At 36.7% G+C, this 22,860-nt stretch overlaps 1 protein-coding gene across 2 annotated transcripts; it reads right to left on the bottom strand.

Moving 5' to 3' along the window:
• Positions 1-1,340: 1,340 nt before the first annotated feature.
• LOC126826897 (uncharacterized) lies at positions 1,341-22,292 on the bottom strand. Of its 2 annotated transcripts, XM_050556009.2 has the most exons (5): positions 22,095-22,292; positions 11,612-11,690; positions 5,653-5,713; positions 4,549-4,761; positions 1,341-2,562 (listed from the first exon to the last, which is right to left on the bottom strand). In XM_050556009.2, exons 1-5 carry the CDS (start codon positions 22,130-22,132, stop codon positions 2,498-2,500), a joined length of 456 nt encoding a protein of 151 aa, XP_050411966.1. In that variant the 5' UTR covers positions 22,133-22,292; the 3' UTR covers positions 1,341-2,497. The 2 variants fall into 2 exon arrangements, with proteins under 2 accessions (XP_050411966.1, XP_055958361.1); XM_056102386.1 differs by lacking the exons at positions 11,612-11,690; positions 22,095-22,292 and adding an exon at positions 8,027-8,241.
• Positions 22,293-22,860: the final 568 nt, after the last annotated feature.

The following is a 22,860-nucleotide window of genomic DNA, read 5'->3' as shown; positions in this document are numbered from 1 at the left end:
TGCTCCATGGCGTTTAAAACGCATATTGCCATTGAATGTGTGTGATAACCTTTCTGTGATAGATCTTAAACGTTCAGTTGAGCAGACATTTGCTTATTGAGTTCAGAAAGGGTAAGCGGCATTGAAACTTGGAATTTGGTCCAGATAAGAAACCCCACACATTGACTAGAATAGCGTTATTAATAATAGATATTGTATTTTTCATATTCAAACCCCTGAAATGAAGGGTCATGCAGAACCACACACCTCTTCAGACTACATTTATCAAAGAGACCTGGGATATTTTGTGCCACGGTCCCACAGAAGATACCGAATACGCCAACGAGTAACCCCCACCGAAATTTTTTTTTTTTGTGTGGCTATTTTGAGAGCATGAAATAAATAAACCCACAAGTCGGAATGTATCACTGTATGAATGAAATGTGGTTTAGTGTCCCACTTTTCTCTTAACATCCTTCGGTTTTCGTCTCATCTAATCAGCTAGACACGGTTCCTTGTAAGGCTGCTGATTAAGGACCACCAAGCAGGAAAATCCGGATATCGAACCGTGGACCTCCTGCCTAGTAGAGCGGTGGTGGATCCAGAGACCATGGATGGGGGTAGGGGTGCACGGACAGCAAAAGTGCACAATGCGAGCGCCTAAGGCGTAAAGCACACAAATGATGAATTATAATGGGACTTTTTCAGTCACAAATCTTAGAAAATGATTCAAGTATAGACAGGCAGTGGGAACAGTTTCTTAAAGAACTTATGAACAGCACAAAGAGACATAATTCTGAAAATTAGTTTATTAAAACACCTGGATTTAGATGGGGGGGACTAGATCCGCTTTTACTAGTTGTGAAATTCAGGTAACGTGACAAATCAAATTCATGTAAATGTAAAGCGATATCTACTAGGAGAATAGGAATCTGTAGTATGTGTATTAATGGCCCAGACAACGATAATTTGTTTTCGCCCGTTCATGAACATAAGTTAAATGATTCAATGTATAGTATCGAGTATCTTAGTGATAGAATCCTTGTGAAAATTCGGTGATTCCATATATGGTGGGCTATTTAAAGATTAACTTTTCCTCAGTGGTCGATTCAGATTACCCACCCATATGAAACCCACTTACTTTTCCTTTTCCATCACCGGGTGATTTATGAGGTTTTGGGAGCATGGGCATAGAATTTCGCATCACTTGGTGTTATGATAGCGATCTTTTGAGTACGCCCTTTCATGAACAATCTAGAATTCTAAAAGCTTTTTTTTTGCCAGTTCAGGTGGTCTGTTAACTGGGGTTCTAATATGCCCAACAGCTAACAAACCGATAAAAAAACCCACACACACAAAAGTTTGTAATACTAGTAAATCAACACATGATTTTAATGCATGAAATATAAATCACGAACACCCATTTACATGTTTATAATACAATAATTACACATAGCAGTTTTATATACATAGGTAATATAAAACCGCCATATATAATTTTAATAATACTGGTATGGTATGATATGGTCCATATACATCAACTCCTTATACTTAAATTACAACCTTTAACGAGTTTCGAAATTACATCTGGCGCGACTAAACAAATGTACATGTACATATTAATATACATGCAATCTAAATTCAGGATGGTAGTGTTTTACACATTGTAAATTCTGTTCTTTATTAATTCTAGTATTAAAAGAACCCCCCCCCCCCCCAAAAAAAAAACACAAAAAAAACATGCATGATAATAACCAGTGGTACTAGGTGCTCAACATACCCTGCTTCATTCACTATTTAAAAACATTTCTTACACCGTCAGTCTTATTTGCAAATAAAAAGAGGACAGGGCAAAATCTAATTCTGAACGACGAAAGATCATACTGTTCAATTTGTCACTGAAAAATCTAGTTAAAGGTATAAAATAAACGATATAAGGAAAGAAGTGTTTTCGGTCCCGGGAGTTTTCACTCATAAATAATCAAAATTCTATATACAATAATCAAACATTATAAATTTCAGCTAAAATCATCCTAATAGGTTATAAAATAACACACATAATATATAAAAGCATCAATATAAATCAACGAATTAAATAAACAAATTCCACGATTACAAGCAAAAAGAAACAACATTACTGTCACATGTTAAATGAAGGCAAACAGACTGAACGTACAATTAATTACAAAATGTACAAACAAATGGACGGGGACTTTGTAATCTTTGGCTTTAAAAATACAATAAAAATTAAATATAGATCCAGCATGAGATGGACGGGGTATTTTTTGGATCCGGTCTACCATATTTTCAGTGCTGTATACAATGTTCGAAGAAGAGGTATTTTCTGACAGATATGCCAGTGATGAACAGTGGAAAATCCGATAACATAATATTGAGATCTTGTTCATTTCCAACCAAAAGGTACATCACTGAATATGAGATTTCAGATCTAACCCCACACAACACCGTTCATTAAACATTAAAATCCATCACTTTTACAGCACGTGTAAACCTGGCTTTATGTTCTTGGAGCATTACCGATTCCTAATACTGTTTTATAACTACCAATACCATATTTACCAACTGGAATAAGAATAGATAATAACAATAGTTCTAGAATTATTAGTGAAATGTTTAAATCATGAAAATATAATTTAAAAACAAAAACAACACTGCGATAGCAGACCAATAAGCATTTACCTTAATGGATAAAGCGGTCAGATACAATCTTAGTCTCGACGTTCATGGATACAAATGAATATAAAACGCCCATTAAGGCACCCTTCCCTTATCAGGTACACAGACTTTAAACGTCAAAATCTGAACGAAAACAAACGCGCATTGGAAGTCGCCAACACTCTTCCTTAATTATAACTGAATGGATAACCTCATTCGATCCCGGTGTTGGTCGACAAAGTTTCCAAAAGTGTTTCCTTCTGTCCGTAGTGCAGGGCGATAGACCTGGCAAGGAACATCGTCTATAGTCGGAAAGAAGATCCGGGGACTCCTGTACACGTTGGCATGTACGTAAAAGAACCCGTTTGGAATTCGAAATATGAGTAGGCTGTCCAGGCAAAGTATCCCTCATAGCATACTGTATGACTTATGACCTTCTTCGTTAGTCCAGTGGGTGCAGAAACGTAAGACGTAAAGCCCCATTTCATTTTAAAAAGTTAACCACGCAAAGCGTGGAAATACACCCACACAACAGCTTAACCGAAATGAAAATTGGGATGTTGACCAATTATGATAAGGATCTGGGAAATCTGATCTCCAGCGCGTTGACAAGTTTTTCTGGAACAAAAAGTATTGGATTGCTGGAGATTAACAGACTCCATCCTATCCGATTTCAATGCTTCACACCAAATTTGAAAATCACTGGGGCTAATATTCGATCAGTCCTAATGCTTCATATCACATTCGAAGAAGGAAAAATCTGTTAAGGGGTTGTACAGAAGGTAATTGTACATATTTCGCATTTTACGTAAAAGACAGTGGCCATAACCCAAGAAGTTGCGGTTTGGTGCGCACCAAATCGAACTAATTCATAATCTTTTGATCCTTGACACATATATTAAGTTTCATCTAAATCAATCAAAAAATATGGACTCTATATAAGAGAGTCAACAGCCTGGTATATGTATATATAACCATCTTCAATAGAAGGCTTGATCTCGCTTTTGCCTCTATCTGTTTAACGGGAAAGGGCCTAAACGGAAGTTACAGACACGAAAATCGAACTCATCCATGGTTGTTGTGTAATGAACATATTATTATCATTGAGCGGTATTTAAAATCGGATAAAAATTGTCAATGGAACATGATCTACAAGCCCTGTAAACAATTTTCTTACAATCAGGTACAATAATCCAAGAAGCTACGTTCCGATAATCAACATAATCGAACCCATTCAAGAACATCGGGATATACAAATATTTTAAGTTTCATAAAGATAGGTTGCCAGGCAACGAAACATACGCCCACAGCAGCTAAATCGTCCGGGCAGTCAACAAGTGTTGTCGCATATTTTTTTACTTATTTTGATAATGAAACCTTTATAATACACTAAAATCTGAAGTCAATCGGATCATAACTTTAGCCTCTAGAGCGTCACAAGATTTTTCAAATTGATCAAGGGCCATAACTTTGGCAGTAATTATCGGAAATCGCTGAAAATCAATAGGCTTCTTCGTCTCATGACCTTAAACACTGTGTATAAATTTAAAGTCAATCGGATATTAACTTTAGCTTCTAGAGCGTCCACAAGCAATTGTGGACGCCGGACGGCCGGACGGACGGGTGGACGGGGGCGACGACAATTTACGACCACATTTCAATGTGGGTGTATACAAATCGGAGAACAATTGTGCCCTCCCGGGGGTTCACAGCCTTAAAAGGCGACTTTTGTACAACCAAGGGCAATGATCTAGGAAGTTACGGTTCGATACGTGTTAAAATCGAGAGCCCATAAACAAATATGAACGAGTGGACATGGGCGACAACATAATATTATTATGTCCACATGACAATATATAATATAAAATAAAATGAAAACTGAAGATTACTTACAATTTGTTGGAATGGGCTTTTCTATTAACCAGAATCTGAAGCCTTCTTTAGCTCTCTGATTGTAAGATGTTTTAATGGGAGGTAAAGATGTCCGATGTGCTGGTTTAGCGCTTGGATGAAGGTTATCTACTAAAGGGTTACTTGGTCCTGAAGAAAGGGTCATTTGTTTATGGTGTTTCAGGGTTACTGACGGATCCCATGATGCAGATACATCTGAAATAAAAAGTAGTATTTTTTACCGTTTTAACAATTCTCCAAAGTTCTTGAAGAAAGTGAACTGATCACCATTATTTTCTCAAAAGTATTATAACGTGTGGCCAAACACATAAAAAATGAATCTACATTTTACTTCTTAGAGATGCACCAATTCGATGAGTTACGCAATCATTTGGAATTCGTCCTATAGGAACTCTAGTTGATCATGGCCACAAAGAACAAATTTCAGAAAGAATAGTAGCTGCGATTTGTAGCCGTGATAATTCTTATTCACGGCTGCAATTGATACACTATTCGAGGCTTTGGACAAGTAAAATTAGGTTGAATTAAAATTTTCAACACATATCATCACAGTTTGCATGGAAATAAGTAATTATTTTACATATAGTGAAGAGAGGAACACTGAAATCATAATCTTATCTTACCGAACAGTTTTTCTGTATTTTCGAGTGACATATCACGTGATTCTGGTTCGGCGGTCATTTTAAAGTGAACACAAATTTCGCAAATCATATAATTATACGGTAAGGTTTCACCTTTATCTCAATGGGAATTGGTTTATTATATGTTAAGCTACATGTATGTACAGTACAATCTGGGGTCAGTTAATTGGAAATTAAGGGAGTTATAGGCCAGTAACTTTTTTGTACTCAAATGACTACAAATCTTCCTCAAAGGAAGGCCTTAGGACGATCCACTACTGTGGCTGGAGCAAGACGGGAGACATTTCTAAAAGAATAGATGTGATCTCTGAAAAGATCCGATGGGATCTCTGAAAAGACTGGCTATAGGTATATGTACATTGAGAGGTTGAGAATTACAGAAAATGCCCCCCCCCCATGTTATGCATTTCTATAGTTCTGATTTACAATAATATTTATCTATTACCTCCATTTCGAATTCTTCCAAACACGTCAGCTGTATCCCCACATTCTTCACTGACATTATTCTGAAATGGTAAAAATCTGAATTTAACTTCGTGTATAGCTTCGTTAAATCAATACCTTATGACAAAGTTCCATGCAGAGCATTTTCTGCTTAGGTAATATAGAGACTTCGGTCTAATTAGTCGAGACTATGGAACACAATAACTCTCCTAATTGAGGTAGAATGTTCTAATGTGCAATTAATTAATAATATAATATGTGTCATCTATTTATTTTGGGATTTCGGCAGGGGGCATTAACCTCGCTATTGGCTTGTTAAATTTGATATTGAAGTGCACGTAGCTCTATTCTTTGGAACCTCAAAATAGACGAAAATGGGTCTAAAACTTTAAAAGCACATATTAATGTAATATAAATATATATAAAGTGCTTTATATTCAACTTTTACATTTCTTATTGTCATTTTTAATGTATTATGTTCAGTGACATAAGTGAACTGTCCAAATTGAACGGCGGTCGTTTACACCTGCTTATTCCACTCTACGCGTTTTATCATAGTTTTTCGTTTGTTAATTAGCCATTACTAATTACTTCTACATTGTCTTGCATGATATATTTTCTATGTGCATTACAAATGGCGCTCGAAACCGTAGAATACACGATTCATGTATTGATTTTAAAATTTTCATTATATTTAAAATATTAGTTTTCTTCAAAGCAAAATAACAACATCAATATTATTTGAAATAGACCAATATTGAATTCTAATTCGTGTTTTTTTATTTAGAATTTTATGGAAAATACTGAGTTAGACGTTCCGCTCCTTTAACGTGTAGAAAGATATTCCCATTATTCCAATTTCTTTTATTTGACATTTGATCAAACAATATTCTCCCAGTTCTTTGTGATTGTGATTTTAACATTTCGTGCAGCTTTGTGATTTCAATAAAAACCACTTTGAATAATATACAATATTAATTCAGGAAGATAGATTTTAGAGTATACGGTTGTTGTTACGTTAGCTCGGCTCCGTCGAGTCGTTTCTCACGTGTTTGCCGTTTGAAATAATTGTCTTCGAATTTCTTACTGGAACTGGTTATCTTGTTTGAAATCTTAATTTGATTTAGGACACAGTCATTCTAAATATATAGTCCTTAAACAAGAGAATTCGTTTACTGGCAAAACCTCCGCAGTAGTCAGTAAACAGCTTTTATTATACAGAATTTTTCACCTGCAAATATCTTTATGAAATAAAACTATTCATCGTCTATCCACGAAAACGAAACTTGTCAGACAAGGAAATGTATACATTTACCACATGCTTTGTTACCTGTGCTGTGGTGGCAATTAGTTAGGGGGCAGGCCCGTGGTGGCTCAGTTAGTAAGACGCTGTTTGCTAACCAGATGGTCCAGCGTACGTTCACTGTGTTGGCCGAGAAAGTTCCTCGGGGTATTCCGATGTGGTTTCCCCATTGCCAGTGGTGGAGGCAGGGGCGGATCCAGGAATTTTTGCAGGAGGGGGTTTGCCAGGTTCCTGAGACAATGTATCTCCCCCCCCCCCTCCCGCATGGTCTATATCGTCATTTTGGCGTATAAACATACACATTGAGCTTTTTAAACAGAGAAATTCAACATCTCGTTTGACGTCAATTTTTATTATGAATTAATACAATGACATTGTGATTCAATTTCATGGATGCAAAGCAGTAATTGTGATATCACATAATGTCTATATCATTATCTCGTGCTTTGAGTGCCCATCCTGTCCCACATCTGACGATAAAGGATAAAGCACACGACCGAGAAACGTTTCTCATAAAAAGTGTTGATTTACAATTTTTTTTATGTAGCTGAGCAGGGGGGGGCAACCCCCCCCCCCTTCTGGATCCGTCCCTGGGAGGACGGGGGCCTGGCGAGAAACGGTGTCTGTAGTCGTTCTGATGGGGTGCGTCGTGTACACGTAAAAAGAACCCATGTTGGCATTTGGAATTCGAAATAAGAGTTTAGCCCGATTAGTACAGAACAGTATAAGACATTAAACCCCATTTCATTTCTTTTGGGACTAGCTGAGGAAAATATCCCTTTTTCGGTTAGCAATTTGGTAGTTTAGGACGGCAAAACACAAAATAATTTTCGCTTCACCACTATCCACCATATATATACAAGTATCATTAATTTTAACCTTAACCATAGCAGTATGATGTAACATTAGTTTTAAACATAACATGGATCATTCATAATACCTTTACAATTATAAATAATAATTATATCATTAGTTTTAAGTATAATATCATTAGTTTTTACCACAATATTACTTTTAGATAATTAATTTCAATAATATCTTAACCATTATATCGACCACATTTAAACTTTACCATAATATCTATATCTATCTTTCTTTTCATTTTTGGGGGGTTTCATCACACTTATTCCATAATGTAGTGGTATCGTTGTGGAAGCCTTTACACTGGACCCTGTGTAAGGGCCCATGCTTTTACCAAACGTTGGTCCGCTATTTACAACCGAGAACCACCAAATCCACGATGGGAAGCTATAATGAACTATGATATTACACCTGTTTCAACAGGCAATAGCCAGTTACCTTTCTCTACGTCATTGTACGGTCAAAAGAAGAGTGTGTTTTAACCACGTATAACTAATATTAGTACACAATACACTACAGCGTGTCTTATAAATTAGTTCAAGCCCCATGTCAAATGTTTGTCTGTCTGGATGATAAACATGCTGTGTGTGTAGAAAAACTACAGGTTCAAGTATATACCAGATCTACAGCTTGGTAAATAAAGTTACCACACTATACCTTAATAATAAGTCCACCCAGTCATATAAGCCTATATTTTATTTTCACATTCCCCAAGTTTAAAATAGAACACAATACAGATTAAACATACATTATAAAGTACAGTATTAAAACCGAAATAAAATGAAATTGGGTTTATCGTCTAGTCGGCTGCCAAAGTCGCAATTTGCGATAAAAATATGAAAGTGGCGATAAAAATTTGATTTTGGCGATAATGTTTTGCGGTACCAGTGATTCTTTTTGAGAAATGGCGGAAAAAAAAACTTAAAATTATAATCGTATTTATCCTGGATTAACCATTATTGAATGTCAATCACGTTGCTCAATTAATTAACTGGCTGATAGTCCGGATCGCGTCGATGAGTAATACTAACCAGTTGTCTTGGATTAATAACAAGTTGATTGATATTTGCCAATCATATATATATTTGCCTATCTCAAATCATTATTTTCTCCAAATGATTAATTCAAGCGATGATTATTTGATGTTTCGTTTCGTCTTTAAAAAAAATGGTAATACATGTAATCAAAATTAAATAATTTGATAGTTGAATTCCGTTTACTGTGGTTTCATATACGGCATGTAAAATATACAAGCATGCCTATCGGATATCATTATTTCAAATCATATGATCACCACTTTGTCGAAAACGTAAGAACGAGTTGAAAAGCGGCGATTCTTGAGCGAGAAAACAGTTCGTCATTCGCATCGCAATACCGTCGCCAAAATGCTCTAAAAGTAAACAGAGAGAGAGAGAAATGGGGTTTAACGACCACTCGACACAGACTAGGTCATTTCGGGACTAACATATGGTTTAATTTTTTATTTACATAATTCGCTTGCGCGTAGGGGTCTTTAGCAGTGGGAGGAAACCGGAGGACCCGGAGAAAACCCACGAGGTTGGACAGGCGACCCTACTCCTTGCCACGTACAACCGGGGATTCGAAACCACGCCAGTCGACTCAATGACAGACTTTATGATACAGCGCGCGCACGCTAACCATTCAGCCATCCAACCCCCCCTAAAAGTAAACAACGGGTATAATAATTGTAAGTATTTCTTACAAACATAATTGAAATTTATATCATTCTATCGGGGATTCAGATTCTGATACCTTTGCGGTAGCTGAAAATAACAATAGGCCTATTGTACACGCAACACATAAATTTATAGAAAATTGGCAATGGATGAGATTTAAAAATTAAAATCACCAAAAATAAAACCTGATCTTATTAAATCCAAACTTTGCTAATCTACTATGTAAAGACATATTTTTAAAGTTGCTGTATATTGTATTGTATATATCGATAATTGTTTATAATAAGCCTTGCTGAGACACAAAATTGTTACATATCACGTATTTTTGGCAGATAAAATATTCCAGTTGGCGGCAAAAAAAATATGAATATTTTTTTACATAAAAATTATCATCCATTTGGACACTACGGTACACAGTTCACAAGTTTATCCGATTTTGACGAAACTTATGTTTATATCTCACAGATCTCGGTTCCTTTCGAAATTGGCATGTATTGGACCGTAACTTCATGGATTATGGCCCCTGATTGTACGTAAAAATCAGGGGCCTGTTTCACGAAATTTTAACTAAGATAAAATCCAAATTTTAGTAATTTGATTGGATAATATTAGATTGATTTTAGTGCTTAGCCAATCAAAATTGAAGTATCTACTAAAATCTGGATTTTATCTTTAGTTAGAATTTCGTGAAATAGGGCCCTGGTTTTTAGCTTGTGCACTTTAGGGGTCACAATTTTGATCCGATTTTGATATAACTTAAAATGTATGTTTATTACCCAAAGATCTCGGTTCCTTTCGATATTCGCGCTTATCGGATCGTAACCTCCTGAATTATGGCCCTTGATTTTACGAAAAATCGCGGTTTTAACTTGTGGTCCCTCTAGACGTCACAATTTTTATCCGATTTAAATAACAGTTTGAATATATCACCAAAGATCTCGATTCCTTTTGATATTTTCGCATATCGTACCGTAACTTCCTGGATTATGTCCCCAATTGTACGAAAAATAGCGTTTTTAGCTTGTGGACCCTCTATAGAGTTTACAATTTTTATCCAATTTTAAAAATCGTTTAAATGTACCACCGTTAATCCCTAATGACGATTGAGTTCGAATTTCGTGAAAATCGGATAGCAAGTCAGAGGTGACCACTAGCCCCCCCCCCCCCCCCCGACAGTAAGCCAGAGGTGTCCTGCAAATTAGAGCTCGAAGCGCGACACTCTAGACCACTAGGCCACTCCATCCCAGCAAACATCTCAAACTACCATATCAAGTGATATACTACATACAAGGTGATTTCATATCAAGATTGACATGTGTTGAAATTTGAAAACGAGTAAATAATGTTGTTCTGCTAAAACTATAAGTATGTATAGTTTAACTCAAGTATTCTAGATGACGAAATAATAAACACCACGTTTCAGAGGATAAGAAACGCGGAGTTTACAGATGGAAATGACACTGTCTTATTATAGCAAGCTACTTTCACAATATACCACAGTACTACAGCCAAAATGACAACACTTATTATACAGTAAAATACAATATCTTAAAAACTATCAAGAAAATTAAAATAAAAGCGAACAAACTTTAATCTGCAGAAATAGATTCGCCTGTAATTAATATTAGTAAATCTACTGCCTACCTGTCTTTCAACAACATGTATGGTAATATCTAACCAAATCGTTACTTAAAGCTTTTATAAGAATTGTATAGCGTGACATGACTTGTAATTAATATAATTAATCAGTTTTAAATTGTTTATCTTGAACCAAATGTTAAGGTAATGTGGTATTATTCAATCAATTATTTATTAATAATGACACTTATATAGGTCTGATTACAAACTGATATTACAAATACGATAATCTATTTAGATCGCGGCGCCCGGGAGATTTTCTTGGAGAAAGGGGGTAATTTCTGGACATATTGGAATCTAGAAGTAAAATGAACTTATTAGAATCTGTTATTAGGGGTGACTGGATGGAAGGGTCAAAAGCGTTGTGCTACTTGTCTTTGTCAAAAACGAAAAGTTATTTTCGTAAAATAAGAAAAACCATATTAAGATTTGGAATCGGTTGGCCTGATTCACTGTCTTACCTTTACTTTCATTTTGGACCAATGATTTGTTTTAGTTTTAGGGAGTCGAAGTGGATTTGGAGTTGTCCAGAATGTCATCCTGAAACGAGAAATTATAACATGTAATTAAAAATAATAAATGATCATTGACACCGTCTGTTCCACTATGCGTGCTGTGGCTCGCTGGCTAGATGTGGAAAGCCCGCACGCCCAAATCTCCCCACATCCAACGTGTGACGCAAATTCTATTCTGCTACATATTATTTTAATAGCCTTGTGATCGTCTAGTATTTATAATTCTCTTGTCTGGATTCCTTTTCACTTTTCACGTTGTGTATTTTCTTCTTACTATCTCAGTAGTTAAGACGTTTGTCTTACCATGAATAACAATGCAGCAGTTCAGTTCTACATTTTTATGTCAAGCTGGATACATATGGTTACAATGTATAATAGATTACATTAGCATACTTAAAATTAACATCTTTCACTCAACCCAAACTACTGTAAAAGTAAAACCAGCATGGCCAGAACCAGGAAACCGCTACATCATATGGTCATCTCAAGAACCAAGGCGATGTCTACCCTCTCTGAGAATTCGGCGACAGTCTCTAGAAACTCAGATGGTCATTTCTACGGAACTTGCATGGTATCTGTCCGGAACCCAATGATGTCTAAAATCTATAGGACCTAAATCACGCTTATAACATAGACAGTGTCCTTGAGATAGCCCCGTCAATTATTTCATTGGACAAAAATTACGTAATTAATTAATATGATGACTGGTTACTAAGCCAGATGATGCAACATGAATATTCCAACACAAGTGATAAACATGATATTCTGGGTTCACCTAAAATAATTTTAATTTGAGTACGTGGGATATGACTTATCTACAATATGTAAATCTAATAATTAATTAAAGATACAATATGGTCGCAAAGAGCATAGTATTAAATTTCTACTATAAAAGTTCAGTTGTGTTGAATAAGAGGAGTGGACTAGTGTCAGTCTAAAATACTCCATATTAATCCGGGATATAATAGCATTTACATGAACATGAATTTATTACAAAGATTTTAATTATTAATTTTAACAGTGAAACATTTAATAACACAATCTGTAAAGCTCTATTGTTGAAAAAAAATAGCATTGATGCAGGGCCGTATTTAGTGGGGGTGCAGGGGGTACATTGCACCCCCAGAAAAATAAGGCGCCCCGAGAAATTGCGCCCCCCCCCCCCCAAAAAAAAAAAATATTTGACAATCTTTAAATTATGAAATAATACACTTGATTATGATCACACAGTGATGCTCTTAAGGCACTGATCAGTCGATCGGTTTTAAGGGCGCCCACACCAATGGGTTCGTTTGTCCTGATCGAAACTTTCTTATCACATACGCGGAGGCTATGGCGCCCCACCACTCTGCTGCACCCCCACTTTTAAAATCCTACATACGGTCCTGCATTGATGTTGACATATATCTACGCAAGAAGTAGGCTAAATATTTTCTTTTAAACTCACAGCAATACTTAAATACCAGAGCAAAGGTAAGATCACCCGGAACTCAATCAAGTGTACTAGATTTTATTTTCCAGTATCTCCGATCGATTTGCGTTTGGATAAAATGCTTGTCCGAATAATATAACATTCAGTGCACATTATCTTCCATTTTCGGGGGTTTGGGTGTCCGTATGGTTAACGCGTATGCGTTGTATCGGACGGTCCGTTATTGAGTCAAATGGCTTGGTTTCGATTCTCCGACAAGGAGTAGGCTCGCCTGGCCAACCCCGTGGGGTTTTTTCGCCGGGTCCTCCGGTTCGCCCCCCCCCCCCCCAATGCTAAAGACCCCTATGCGCAAGCGAATTATTGAAATAAAATTGGACCATATGTTAGTCCCCAAATGACTTAGTTTGTGTCGAGTGATTGTTAAACCCCCCTCTCTCTCTCTCTCTCCCTCTCTCTCTCTCTCTCTCTCTGCCATTTTCGGTAATTGGGCTATGGATACAACACCGGATTTCATCCTGTTTTCTGAAGTGATCAGCTCCCAACTTTTCAGGACAGACGAGAAAGACGTGGGCGTGGTATAGTTGGGAGCCAAGGATCAGTCCAAATGTCATATAGTCTACTACTTCTGCAACGACCTACAAAATCTCAGACCAATTCTATTTGGGCTTAATAATTTGGTTATTGGGAATGGTATCGATGAAGCCCAAGTCAGTCACCGATAAGTCATAATTAAGTTATCCCTTATATATTTACTCTGTAATAATGCCAAAGATTGTCTGGTTTGTTGCATAAACTGCAAGTATTATAATACTAATAGAAGATTGACTAAGTGCCGACTACGGTTGAGATATCTTACGGGCACCATTGGGTATTTTATACCAGCCGATTGGCATAGTAAAATATAGGCTGTTAATAAGTGACTAATTATTGGTAATTAAAGAAAGTTCATACTATAATTCCATTCCTAACATAATTATTTGTAACTATTCTTTGATCTACATGAAATCGGAATCCTGGATCCTAATTGGATTAACATATAAAACACATGTATCACAAATCGTATTAATGTTATAAAAGACTATTATGGATAATAGTAGTATAAATTTTGTAAAGGCTATAAAACCTGTTCAGACCAAACGCTGTATAGATCCATTATAAGGCAACAATAGTAAGTGGCCACCTCACACTAAGTAATAAGATAGTTTTGTATAATTTGTATTAGTTCATTGTATGTGAATAAGAATAGGTCAATCCCCATGCTGCTAATGATTTTTGATATGGTCGGGAAACACTTGTGGTCTGTTATTAAAATTATACTCAACGACATGGCATATGTACATGGATATGTAGACATAACTATTTAGAGTCTTCTTTGTCTAAATCACTAGGATGTCAATAAATTTTTGTTGGTGGAGGTATACATAAGCTGATAAGGATTTGTTCAAAAGTTGCATATTATTACATTTTTTTACCCTTTTGTTTAGTATTTTCAAATGCAGTGGCATCACAGGAATATCATTCGCCTATTCCGCCAGATAAGCGTCAGATGTAGGATACTGGCAGAGCAGTATATTCAACATCCTCAGACAATATCGTTATCTAATATGGCAGGACTTTTTAGCGATTGCATTGGAACATTAACACATTTTGAATTCTTCTTTGTAAAGTGGTATGTTTTTGACATTATAAAATCATTAATGATCGGGGGGGATAAAGTAATCATTATCGTTTATAAGAATAACGTCATGCTTAGTTTGCATGAAACCGAAAAGTCTTAAATGTTGCCGTTCTTTTCTTTTGAGGTATGGTATTAGCAAATGACATACTATTTGGAAAATTGCAGGTAAAGTTACACTAGTACGCCATTTTTCTGGATATAGGTTTCAATAAAATCAGGCAGCTATGTTGCTTATCTATCTGATTTTCTCTTGATCCCGTAAATAGTCATTAAAACGGAGACATTTATGTCACAATATGTTAAAACAGGTTGGTGCTCAGATTTGCACTAGGGGGGGGGGGATTTCAACATTGAAATGAAATGAAATGAAATGGGGTTTAACGTCCTACTGTTCTGCTCCTAACCTGGGCTAATGAAGACGGGCATACGCCATGCAGTGTGCTATGAGGCAAATTTTGCCCGGGCAGCGGCGCTACGGCCTACTCTTATATCGAATTCCAACTGCCAAGGGATTTTTTACGTGCACGCCAATGTGTACACGGGACCTCGGTTTTTCGTCCCATCCGGACGACTAGACAGCTGTCCTTGTCACGCCCTCCGCCCTGCATCACTAACAAGGGGAAACCACGCCGGAAAATCTGGATGAACTTCCTCGGCCAATGCAGGGATCGAACACCCGACCTCCAGGTCAGCGAGCCAGCGTCTTACCCACTTAGCCACGTGATCCCTTTGACAATATATTGAGAAAACGTCAACACCGATGGGCTGTTTTTCATAGAAAAAAAAATTCTTGATTTCACCTACTTAAAATTTATATATCATACTTTGCTTAGACCAAATACAACAACCTCGGTTTTTCGTCCCATCCGGACGACTAGACAGCTGTCCTTGTCACGCCCTCCGCCCTGCATCACTAACAAGGGGAAACCACGCCGGAAAATCTGGATGAACTTCCTCGGCCAATGCAGGGATCGAACACCCGACCTCCAGGTCAGCGAGCCAGCGTCTTACCCACTTAGCCACGTGATCCCTTTGACAATATATTGAGAAAACGTCAACACCGATGGGCTGTTTTTCATAGAAAATTTATATATCATACTTTGCTTAGACCAAATACAACAACCTTTGTAAACTAGTCTTAGAATTGTTACCCTTGCTTATATTGTAGATTACTGTGGTGTGTATAGGACGGTATTTACCTAAACAATCACAATGCAACTGTCCGGGATATTTAACGGCTTCGGGCGTCTTTCGTTGTTTGGCAATCTATTCCTCGGAATTTCTAGGATATGCCAATTCAGTTCTCACAAAAAATCGTATAAACTTCCTAACCTGGCAAATTGTAAGTGTCCATAGCCGGTCTCTGGAGTTAATTGTAAATTATTTGGTTTTAACAATATGTATTGAAAAACTGCATTTTTACTGAATATTGGACATGTTCTTTTATGAAACTTGGTCGCTGCATATTATATAATCTATAAATGATAACATACAATCCGTCCTGTCCCTGTCGTTAATAATGTAAAGTAAATAGACAATCTGGCCATGTGGCCTAGTAAATTATATAGTCATTCGGTCAAAGTAAACTTTATGAAATAATAGACATGTTATTATTTAAAGTAACAACTTAAAGGTGTGGTGTCTCATATTTGATTCAGACTAATGTTATAACACGCAAATATGTCTCGAGCTTTAGATTAAAGGTCCTCGGTTCTAGACGTTTGATGTTTGATTTGTTACGCAATTTCAACGTTTAATATTCTAACCAGCGGCTGCCAGGCAAGATACACCCACATTTGGTAAGAGATGAATAGAGAACAAGCTAAAAAACAACAAAGTACAACTAGGGTCCATAATCCAGTTAGTGATGGTCTGAAATGCGCGAATATCGAAAGGAACTGAGATCTTTGGGATATAAAGATATATGATATATTTTAAGTTTCATCAAAATCGGATAAAAATTGTGACCTCTAGAAGGTCCACAACCTTCGTATTACATACATGTACTTTTACACAATTTGCGTACAAGGAGCGGCCATTTTGTCAGACAGTTTTGGTCCGATTTTCACGAATTGGAACTTAACCGTCATTAGGGTGTAACGGTGATAAATTTAAACGATTTTTAAAACTGAATAAAAATTGTGGCCTCAAGAAAATCCACAAGCTATAAAACATGATTTTCCGTACAGTTAAGGGTCATATGCGCGAATATCGAAAGGATCCAAGATCTTTTGGTTATAAACATACTTTTTAAGTTTCATTAAAATCAAATAAAAATTGTGACTTGTAGTAGGGTCCACAACCTTCACAAGGAGCGACCATTTTGTCAGTTTCAGTCAGATTCTTACGAAATTCGAACTCAACTTTCACTGATGTGTAACGGTGATATATTTAAAAGAAAATTTAAAATTGAATACAAATTGTGACTTCTAGCGGGCCCACAAGCTAAAAATGTGATATTTTGAATAATCAGGGGTCATAATACAAGAAGTTACGTTCGGATATGCGCGATTATCGAAAAAGCGGTTTGGTGAAAACATTGATACGTGAGTGAGAGGATTTTAAATTTCACAATGAGCCTCCACTGGGAGCCAGTAAAGCGTTCGGACCTCTACTGGGAGCCAGTAACGCTCTCTAGGCGCTGGAGTTATATGCGCAGATTTCTAGTTTTAGTCACCATTCTTGCTGCTGTGTTCATAGCCCGTTGCAGTCTGTTGATTTCTTCTTTGGATAAATTACCCAACAGACTGTTACAATAATCTAATCTTGAGAGCACAGGGAATCGCACAATGTGATGAGCAACATCTCTTGAGATCAGATTTCTTATGGATTCTATGTTACTGAGGTGAAAGTACGATTAATGTTAGTTATATATGTTGTTCCATTGAAAAATTCGAATCGTGAGTTTTCACATTTTTTGAGAAATCGATCTGTGATTCTCCGATACGGATAGATGAATGGTGAACATTCGCCATTTTACTATTAGTTCCAACTAACAAGGCTTCAGTTTTTGAGGCGATGAATTTTAGCGTATGAGTCATCATCCATGTTTTGACAATCTGACAGTTTTCAATATAAGTTACTGTTATGGCGGAGTTATTGAGTTCAAAATGACGAAGGAGCTGCGTATCATCAGCGTAGAAGTGATGAAAGAGATCGTTATCAGAGAGGATTTTACCAAGTTTTCTGGTGTACAGAGTGAATAACACATGGTCAAGAACCGATCCTTGTGGTACACATTGATATAGAACTGATTTATCAGAGGAAACACTATTAACATGAACAGATTGTACATGCCAAAGTCATGCGATAAAGACTGTATTAGTTGGCAATGATCGATTGTATCGTACGCAGTCGATAAATCGAGTAGTATGAGCAGACTGACCTCACCACTGTCAGCAGATATCCGAAGTTCGTTACAGACACGTAAAAGTGCAATTTCGGTGCTATGACCAGGCCTATAAGCAATGAAATGAATGTGGTTTTATGGCACGTCAGCTCCAACCGGGATCTATTGCGCCAAAGGGCCTATACGCGGATTGTAGTAATCTATCCAGTCATGAATATCTTGAAAGGTGCGACGAAAGACGGACTTTTATTGCCTTTTCCAACACTTTCGACAAAAAGGAAAGATTTGAAACGGGTCGATAATTGCTAAATTGGTTGGCATCAAGATTGGACTTTGTGATAAAGGGCTTCACAACTGCCGCCTTCCAGATTTTAGGAAATGTGCCAGATTCAAACCTTAGATTTATAATCCGTTTAATCACAGGTATTAGAGTTTCTAAATGTAACAGCAGAATTTTAGTGGACACAGGGTCCAACGCACATGTCGCTGGTTTGCTTCCCGAGATTAATTCCTTGATTTCTTCTTCGGTGAACGAGTTGAAAGTATTGGTCAATGTTTCATAATCGTCACGTTCGGGCATATTGTTTGTTTGTTTTTTTCCCATGAGAGAAAATACAAAATCAAACAAAAATTTGGGTGAGTTTGGGTTTTCTGCAATTTTTGAAATAGAATACTCTGATTTAGCTTTACGAATAACTGATGTGATGTGGGATTTAGCATGGTTAAAAATTGGTCGATGTATTTCTAATTTAGAGTGCCTCCACTATCGTTCAGCAACGCGTCTCTTGTTTTTGGCTCGGTGTACATCCTCATTATACCAGGGCGAATTCTTTTTACAAGAGACAGTCTTGGTAGTGCTTGGAACATGTTTATTTAAAAAGTTCGAATAGTGTGTCATTATAGACTTCACAAAGAACATCAAGGTCGTTAGGAGAATCACAAATGAGAGGGGACTTTTTAAGATCTAAATCAAAGGAACTGTGGTCGTTATTTCGTGTTTTAGTGGTGGTGGAGGTAGCGCGTCAATAGAAAAGTTAAGCCGGTCGAGAACTGTTAAGTTACTGATCAACTTATGTCGTAAATTCCGCTCCACAAGTTTTGGATTGCAGCTTCGAACTATTATAATTCTTGATAATAAAAAATCCGTCAAAATTTAAATTATGTAGTATTATTAACTTACCTGCAGTTTGCTAAAGAAAAACAGAATCACAAAGAAACTTGTTCGACAACCCTATAGATTATAATAATATATTTAAAGTAAATGACGTCCTATACTGATTGTGACGTTATCACAAATAACTTAGGTTTCGTACGACGGAATGTTAAAAAGTCCTATACCGTGCAGCGGCTCAGTGTACTAATAACAAATTTATTTGATACAAAGCCACCTCACGTAGTTTTGTCAATTACTCGGGTAATTTGTGGACCTCCGGTAAAGGGAAATATACCTAGCATAGAGCTGTTCAGGTTGGTATTTTGATAATTTGATAACCTTGAAATAGAGCTCTCGTGTAAGGTTTAAAGAGGTTGTATCTAATTATGTTAATAATGGCACTAAACATGGATTACCATGTTAGCTTGTATGAATGCTCTTAAAAAAATAAAAATAAAATAACATACACAAGTGAAAAAGAGCGGTCTCTGGCGTCCAAATTATGACGGACTTTTTCATTTTTATCCTTATAATGGTGTCATTAAAAGCATTACAGATTAGGTTTGTTGTAGATTAAGTAAGGGGCGTATTGCTTTGAAAAGGGGTGTCCCGGGTTTGACAAGTGGGTTTAGGCAGGTAAATAAAGCGAAAATAACTGTGCCAACAGAGCCTATTTACCATGTCTGAAAAATCCAAATCAAAATATTGAGTGGTTCGGAAATGGTTGCTAGATTTGCTAAACGTGATAGCGTAGCACATGTTTAATTTTAAGCGACTTTATGGTAAATTACAGACACGGTTCTCTAGGCACATACAATTTGTGGACTTGCCAAACCTACATGGAAAGTGTGTATTTATTCGAAAAAGTATCACAGATAGTTGCACAATATACCAATTTTCAAGAGTCTTTCAATCCAAATTAATCCAAATTACGAATATGTATGGAACTGCTCCTTTAAAACAATTTATTTTTGGAAAGTACGCCAAAATGTAAAAGGGATCGCGGGCAACAATCTTGGCCATATAAAATCCATCTCCCCATCTAAGAAATTGAGTAAAACAACTTCGCAAAGATTGCACAGATGAATTTATGCAATTACCTTACGGTGATTAACGATGACCGCTTCAGAGTAATGTAAACTTCAAATATTTTTTTTGTCAATATGATTTTGGTAAGAATATTTGCAGTAGGACATCAAATAACACAGATAATTTGACTTTATATGGGTATTGATCCTGCACATTTTGTAGTAAATGGTATCCATCGCAATTACGAATTTGACGTTAAAGAACATGTCTAAAACTAATTTAAAGTGACACTCAATCTGAATATACATTCCGATACATTGATGATGTACTACTGACAAAAGCCACTAATTCCAAATAATACTCTTCAAAAAGAAACTTTTGCATTATAAACTTCATTTGGAGGCAGCCATAACTGTGTGCAGATGTCGCTCGAGTTCCATTTCAATTAATATATCTAATTGTATTGTGTTCTTATATCTGTGTTGTCTACTTGAATGCATGGTCTTAAAATGTATATTATTTGACTTCCATTCTGTCCTGCGAATTGTCCCTTTAAAACAAAATTCTAATCTGCCTTGATTTGACAACCATTGCAGTACAACATGTTCAAGTTACAGACTGTGTACAATTTGGGGTGTTTTGAGTACAAATTAAAGTATATTTAAAAATTAAAAATCAACTTAAGGATTATGTAATCCTAGGTCTGAACAAATACAAGTACATGTATAATAAAAAATATATCAATGTCAATAGAATTTAACCAGTAATCCTCATACGATAAACTATAAGTAGATTACAGTCATTAATATCATCTCTCACTTTCTCGGGGATCACGTGGCTAAGTGGGTAAGAAGCTGGCTCGCTAGCCTGGAGGTCGGGTGTTCGATCCCTGCATTGGCCGAGAAAGTTCATCAAGATTTTCCGGCGTGGTCCCCCCCTTGTCAGTTATGCAGGACGGAGGGCCTGACAAGGACGGTTGTCTAGTCCTTCGGATAATACGAAAAACCGAAGTCCCGTGTATACATTGGAATGCACGTAAAAGATCCCTTGGCAGTTGGAATTCGATATAAGAGTAGGCGATAGTGCCGCTGTCCGGGCAAAATTCCCCTCATCGCACACTGTATGGCGTATGCCCGTCTTCATTAGCCCAGTATAGAAGCAGAACAGTAGGACGTTAAACCGCATTTCATTTCTCTCACTTACTATTGATAACTCTCCCACCCCCACACTGCAGTCTATGGAATTACTACTGATGCTTTACTTATTTGGTCCGGTTTTGTTTTGTTTTGTTTTTTGTTGGTTTTTTTTGGGGGGGGGGGGGCATGTTTTCATATTATAGACTACATGTATATCTATCGGTCAGCTCTCGACAGTAAAGCCCGCAACTGCGCAAAAGGTACAGTCCTTATGACTCACACTGTACGATAGAGCGACTTACCATTGGTAGTAGTTTTACCCTATTTCCCTTTTTTACTTGACGTCCTCCCCAACAACAAACAAAAATAACAAATCTTCTGTGCGGAGTTCTTGGCTCAAATAGAATTCTATTCTTGAAGGTATTCCAGTTTGACACCTGCCTTGCGTACCGAATACGTGGGCAAGCAGCTAGCTTCGCTCGTGTGCAGAGAAATTGGTTGAAAGAATATAAAATAAAACTCGGGGGATTTATTTCTTCACCAACTTAATGTAGAGAGTGGCTGCACGCCATTCTTTTAACAGAGATAATTGTTTCGGAAAGGACGATGGTCGGACAAATAAATTTTGACAATCTGCTAAAAATACACTTACTCAGACATCCTAGGTTGAGGCGTTATTGCTCCAGACATCGTTTATGAGAGATAAGAATACCACTTGAAATTTAAATTCCTAACACAATGTGTTATTTTCGTAGAGCTGTATGAGGTTTTACTGTCTGTTCGTATTATATTCTCACCAATGTCCTATAGTCATATATAATGTAGTTATACAGTAACTGATTTATCAGGATTAACTAAATCCTCAGTGTACAGATTTGTTACTATAGTGACACTCGCATGATTGTATTCGTGGTCGTTATAATGAAGTGGGCGATTACAACGTCGGAATGTGCTTACTCTTTTTTTAAACGATTGATGTGAGAAAAGGTCCTTACTTCGAAAGGGTTATATTTATATTGCGAGTTACCCCAGGTCGGGTTCTAGTAAAAAAAGTAAAGTATAATAACTATGTTTTAGGTATCAAAAGCAAATATTTTTCTTCGCATTCCCAATAGCCTAAATTGAGTTTATTTCAGAATTATTAAAGGGATGCTTCATTTTGACCACTATCGGTTTCGCTGAATTCTATAATTATAAAGGGATCATTACCAATGCGTATATGGGAATTTTTCGTCCCATCCGAAAGAGAGAGATTTTGATTGTCAGATTTGCAGACGTTTTCCCGACATTGAGAAGACAGTTTCAGTGTCATGGATTTTTTTTATCCATTAGTCATCTCTGTTATCGCCCCTGATAATAATTGCCCTTATAGGCTATAGGTAATTGTGACTTTGGCTTTGGTGCTTATAGAATAGTGC

This window comes from Patella vulgata, chromosome 7 (genome assembly GCF_932274485.2).
Source record: "Patella vulgata chromosome 7, xgPatVulg1.2, whole genome shotgun sequence".
Lineage (NCBI taxonomy): Eukaryota > Metazoa > Mollusca > Gastropoda > Patellidae > Patella > Patella vulgata.
This window is presented reverse-complemented; position numbering and strand designations above follow the sequence as displayed.

Bases quoted from the DNA above. Each gene is read 5' to 3' on its own strand.
- LOC126826897 (XM_050556009.2), bottom strand. From the start codon at position 22,132: ATGTCTGGAGCAATAACGCCTCAACCTAGGATGTCTGA. The intron at 11,691-22,094 runs GTAAGTGTATTT...TTCTCGTTTCAG, and splicing joins CCTCAACCTAGGATGTCTGA to GATGACATTCTGGACAACTC. The intron at 2,563-4,548 runs GTAAGTAATCTT...TTCTTATTCCAG, and splicing joins AAAGCCCATTCCAACAAATT to TTGGTAAATATGGTATTGGT.